Source organism: Pterocles gutturalis, unplaced genomic scaffold, assembly GCF_000699245.1.
Source record: "Pterocles gutturalis isolate BGI_N339 unplaced genomic scaffold, ASM69924v1 scaffold19899, whole genome shotgun sequence".
Taxonomy (NCBI): Eukaryota; Metazoa; Chordata; class Aves; order Pterocliformes; family Pteroclidae; genus Pterocles; species Pterocles gutturalis.
Window position 1 is genome coordinate 54,253 of NW_010133754.1, and position 6,000 is coordinate 60,252.

At 38.9% G+C, this 6,000-nt stretch overlaps 1 protein-coding gene across 1 annotated transcript in view; it reads right to left on the minus strand.

Annotated features, from left to right (window-relative positions):
* The window catches only part of LOC104467547 (tyrosine 3-monooxygenase-like), a 30,283-nt gene that overhangs the window by 19,896 nt on the left and 4,387 nt on the right, over positions 1–6,000 (minus strand). The window contains 2 exon segments of the mRNA XM_010081361.1: positions 1,513–1,563; positions 2,759–2,826. Coding sequence (XP_010079663.1) covers positions 1,513–1,563; positions 2,759–2,826 — 119 coding nt within the window.

A 6,000-nucleotide genomic window follows, 5' to 3' on the forward strand; every position in this document is an offset into this window, starting at 1 on the left:
GGAAATGGGCAGATACTCCTTTAAAGGTCTATTCCGTTACCACAGTGGGACTAATTCTAGGTGGAGAAGGACTGGAATGACGGAGGTTGGCAACAAAAGGGAAAAACAGGAAAGAACACAAAATTAAATTTTCTTAAATATGACATTCCCACACATCATCCCATGCCAAAATTGTTGGCTGGTGGTAGCAATCATGAGCATGACAACGACCATCAGTCTTTGACAGTTGAAAGATGCTGTAAAAACCTATTTGAGCCTAATAAAAATGTGACCGCTTGGATGAATTGGATGCAGGGTTTCTATGTGACTGCAAGCAACACCCCTCAAGCTTTCTATGGCACAGGAGATTTTATTTAAAATAAAATAACCACTGAAAAAGATGGGGTGGCCCTGTGGTTGAGTTTCTGGCATGAGACATCTAGTATACTGATTTAATTCCTGGCACTGACATAAACTTAGCATATAATTTTAGGCAAATCACTTAAGCTCTAGCTTTTTAAGTTCCACAGTTATAAAATGTGCTTATCATTCTTCTTTTTTCCCACCTTTTGGCTCTCTTTCCACTTAAATTATGAACTTTTCTGAACAAAGACTCTCTCTTATTATGGGCATATGTGGCACCTTGCACAATCCTGAGGATCTGCTGTTAGTCCAGACATTTGGACATATTTATGTTTGTATTATCATACGAATGTGTAATTATTGCTGCTTACTGAGATTTGTTAAAGTTAGTGGCAGAAACTGGAAACAGAGACATATGAAAGAACTCTGCTTTCTTTCAAATCTGTCACATACTTCACATAAAGTCTGCAAACGTACTTTGAATTGAATTAATTTTGCTTGGTTGGATGGTTTGGGGTTTTTTTGAAGTGGTAAATCCTCAGGAGATGCAAAGCCCAGTGAAGAAATGCTGCACCCATGTAAAAGTAATGTGCATTCATTTCATATGACATCAAAGGCCTTTTTACAGTGTAAATAATGCATCCTGGAAAGGCACTCCAAAATTTCCTTTACCTGCAGTTTGAGAGAATGATGCCTATTCATAATAACAGCAATGAATACTTGCAGGAGAAAAAGCAAGGCTGGTCTGTCCTATGAACGCTGGATTAACCACCTCCTGTGAGTGAACTTCCATCCTGCGAGTGGGCATTTTCTCTTGCTAACAGATTTGGAAAAGTGATATTTGTGTCACCACCATAGTTGTGGTTAACTAGAAGTCAGAAGAAGTTATACTATAGGCTCCAGGTGTTTTCTGGCTTCTGATATCTTGATAGGATTGGCAGGCAGAGAGATGGTCAGGAAAATGCATTTTGCTCTAGAAAGCGAATAGTTAAGACCAGCCCTGAGAATGGCTTTCTGCAAAACAAATGACCAAAAGGTGGCATTTAACAAGGAGTAAAATGTGAGATGGACAAACATGGTTCTAAAATTCTAAAACTGTCTCACATTACAAGTCTTTCTTGGGACTGCATTGGAACGGACCAAGTGTTGGAGTGCAAGTAACAAACTCACCAAGTTGCAATCTCCTGCTCTGTGTACTCGATGTGAGGCAAAGGGTCTCCTCTGTAATGAAGAGAGGAAATAATGCATGTGTCTAAAGCAGGTTTCTAGTTCACTTTCCAAGTATTATTTTCATTGCCTCCCCCATGAATGTTTGCTGTAATGAAGATAGAAACAGCAAAATAGTACATAATTAACAACTTCTTTGTCTTGGTAGGCTCTAATGATGTATGTTTCTCCTCTCTTCCAATGTGGGGAGAAAACAGAGGGATATGGTAAGAAAGTGAGACATGTTCTTTACAGAAAAAAAAAAAAAAAAAAAAAAGAGGCCTTCAGGCTTACCCTTACTTCTGCTGAAAGCATTCTAGCAACCAAAACACTGTGTGTGCCTGAAAGGTCCATCCCTGGAGGTTGTGATCAGCACAATATCATCACAGAGAAGCATTCCTAAACTCATCAGCAGAGAGCTACCCAGGCGTACACTGCGTGGTTATCACTAACTTCTCTGATGGGCACTCTTTTCTCCTCTTCCTCACTGCTGCTTCTTCAGTAGCTCAGAGTCAGTTCAACTTGTGCTTTTGTGCTGTTTTGTGCTGGTATACGGTGGCAGTGAGAAAACTGTACTCAAATAGAAGTCTCTCAAAACTTGGGAGATTTCACCAGTTCTTAGACACCATGAGGCTGATAACCCCCAACCAGTTCTACCTATATATCTGATTGACTCTGTCAGACATCAGTGTGATTCTGGTGAAGTTTTACACATAAAGGCAGAAACATTTTCAATCACCCACAAGAGACCTGAGAGGTTTTTAAGTAGCTAATGCACATGGCTAGAGACTTTTTGTCAAACAAATCACAAAAATAGCAAATTGCTTTTCTTTATCAAAAATATATCCGTAAAAATTGTTCCTTATGGTTCCTTGAAAAAGATTAGCCTCAGGTCAGGAGCTCGTCCTGAAAGGAACTGCAAAATTGAAATGGAAGAGTCATATCGAGAAATGACCTTTGCTAAGACAAAATGCAGCACTGAAGGAGATGTGAATGCAATCCAAAGATTTTTATCTTAAGGTGTATTTGCTGTGTTATGGGAAAAGTCTACTTCATATGGATTGAAAGCCTGTCTCTGAATTCTGTTTTCTAAATGTTAGCCCCATTGATACATTGACAAAAGATTAAGTTTCTGGTATTTCTTGCACACAAGGATGTCTGAAAGTGCTTGTGGACCACTGAAGTATATATTCAGCAGCCTTGTACTTACGCTCTGTAACTAAGGGCAAGGTCAGCAAAGAATGCCCTCTGTTTCTCATACTCCAGGTCAGCATATCCCTGAGTTAGGAAAGAATTTGAAAGAAGTTTTACATTAAGAGAGATTTGTACACATAAATAATTTTTCTGACAAAAGCATTCAGAAAACCTAGACCTCAATAGGTTGTTTTCTCTGAGGCAATGAATCTTAAGCCTTATGAACAGGGTTAGCCAAAGTCTGCAATCAGTTACATCCATGACATTTTGGTGAAAATTTGGGGCCTGTGACCAGAAAGGAAAGTAACATGGGTTGGTGGGAAGGTTTTGGAGTTGTTCATAAACACTACACCACAGATCATTATGCTTAAAGTCAAATTTAAATGAAAATCACACTGAAAATGGAATTGGAAGAGGGGTGTCACTTCCACTGGGGAAATGCTGAATCTCTGAATAATTTTTCCTGTGCTAATGAAAGTTGCAACACAGGGCTGTGATGGACATGATGGTACCAAGCCTAGTACCACCTTGCCAGAGAAAGTGCACTACATCTGCACAATACTCTGTGCTTTGGGTGAAGAAGGGGTCCTCAATGGCTACAAATCATTAGAGCTGCCACTGAATCTGAAGAAAGTGCAGGCTTTCAGCTCAGTCCCCCCTTGCCCATTTATTATCATGTTATGATAAAGACAGATTCTGTGGTATCTGTTTAAAGGGGTAGTGTATTTATTAAATACCAGAGTTTTCTTTATGCCCCCTCAGTGTTTACTAGAAGTTGATCTTCAAGCAGGCTTCTCCAGCTATTAAATAAGAATAGGGATGTGGAATCATTAATACATAATAGGAATAAAATCTGAAATCTGGCACGGTGTTACTAATATAACTCATAAAGCAGAGCTGATCAGCATCACTGTACAAATATTTATTATTTTAAAATATTCAGAATTTACTGGAACCACTTTGCATACTACAAGCCAAATTTCTCCCTTAGGTTTATTCACATAATTTTCAGTGTAGCAATAATACCCGTAATACTGTAGTTAATGAGTATTGTGTGCCTGAATCTGAGGAGAGAACTGATCCCGAGAGCATGTTTATTTTTGTCATGTGTTATGGATAATATGTTCATTCAAGTGCCACCCTTGCTTGTCAGTAGGTGTAACAAGTCTGTGCAAAACACATGGAAAAACCATCGTGCCAGACTAGCGTTGATGGTGTGACTCTCAGCTTTGTCCCTGCTGTTCCCAGGGCTCTGTACCTGCCCTCTGAGCAGCAGGAGCCTCCCTGGGGGACCTCTACAGCCTGTGTCAGGGTGTCCCAGAGGCTGTTGTCACAGCGCCGTCATTTTGCTTTTCTGGACATTAAAGAGACAGTAAAGAAAAAGTGAAGCTGTTGAGATGGACAGCCCAAATTGCCTATTTGGTAGTAAATGTGTATGCAAAATCTCTGCTGAGCCACCTGTACATCAGTACATTTGGTACTAGTTTTGAGCCATGGTTAGTAGCACAGTAAATGAGCCCACGTTGTGCTCCCTCCTGGCATGGACAAATGACTTTCGGTGCCTGAGCTAACTTGTTTCAAGACAGTTGAGGTATTTCTACATTGCACTGCAGTCTGTAGCATAGATTTATCCCCACTCGATGCCTAAGTAACTGCACCATTGGTGCTTTCTCTCATCCTCTTTAGTGCTCATACCTTCTATTTGGCAAAGTAAGAGGGGAACTTTTAGTCCAATTCAAAGAATTCCCAATGTGCATGCATTTATCTCATGAGAAACAGCTTCAGAGCTAGCTCAGGAAAATGAAAGATAATTGGATTGTTTCTGTCAGAAAGTTGTGAGGAAGAATGAAAGATGTCGTGGTAAGGAGGATATGAAGCTCTCCTTGAGCACTGTAGTTTAATAAGTGACTCTCAAAAACAGAAGATAGAAAGTTTTTTGCTAGTGCACAGAACTGTACATAGCTAACAATGTTAACATTGTCTGGGTTAATAAAAGGGTCTAAATAGAATTCAAACATTTAGAGAAGGGAATGACAAAATCTTGTAGATATTGTTGTCACACATCTAAATCTTTTTTGCATTTTTTCAGCAGAAAGTCTGTGCTTTTTTTCCTCTTCATGCATCACTTCTATATGATGTTTGGCAGAACACAACAATTCCATGACCTCCTACTTTGTCAATCAGCAAACGTCCCTTTGGAGTCCCTTATTTGTCTGTACCTAACTCATACCTCACTTGTATGTTGGTGAGCTGGAAAACTTTGATGAGAAACAAGTGCTTGGCTTCTTGTTCCCAGTACTTTGCCTTACTATTATCATTGCTAGAGCAGGACTCTGCAGTGCATTTTCCTTTTCCTTTTCTAGTGTTTCTGCTTATTGCAATGCTAAGAGTACACACAAAAAAATATTAATAGTAAAGCCCTTTTTGTGGCACACCCATAACCAAGATCTACAGCCTGAATCTAAGGGAAAGTCCATCATAAACATTCTAATGATATTTTGCAAAGTAGTATAAATAAATACTGCTGAAATCCTGACTCCAAAGAACCTGTGAAAGGTCATATGTAAATTAGGATAATTAACTTTCCAACTTGCTTCCTATTTAAAATTTAGATGCTTACCTCAACTGAAAACAGTAGACCTTTTGAGCTTCTCCAGTCACATTTAAATCTCAGTTTGGGCATTATGTCCATTAATCAGTGCTACTATGTATTTATCTTATTTTCTCTCTAAAAGATTTTTGCAAGTTTAAGCATAATATTCCACACTGTGGGATCTGAGGATCTGGTATTTGCTAGTAACTAGCTCTTTGCCACTTGTCCTCATTACTATCCTCTGTACATTGGCACCTAAATGAGATTCCTAGCATATGCAAAATTAAAAATGCAGATATGGAATATCTGAAAAGTCAAAACACAGAAAACAAAAAACCAGAAGGCTGGGGAACTTGACTGCTAAATGTATCAGCTAGTACAAAGTGGGCATACTTTAAATATATCGGGGTAAAATAATCAACAAGAGATTTTTTTAAACTAAATTATATGTAAACTCATGCTAAAGAATATGTTGACTAGAAATTACTTCAGCATGTGTCTGATGTTGATCATAAGTACCTTAGTGCATCAAGCCCCATAAGCTTTTCTCATTACTAAGTTATTCATTCTGCACTCCCTAATTCCACTGAAGATCAGCCTTTACCTGGCCCTTCATTTTTTCTGTCCTTTCGTAAGTATTTCTTTGCTCCTGAGATTTTCCTTAC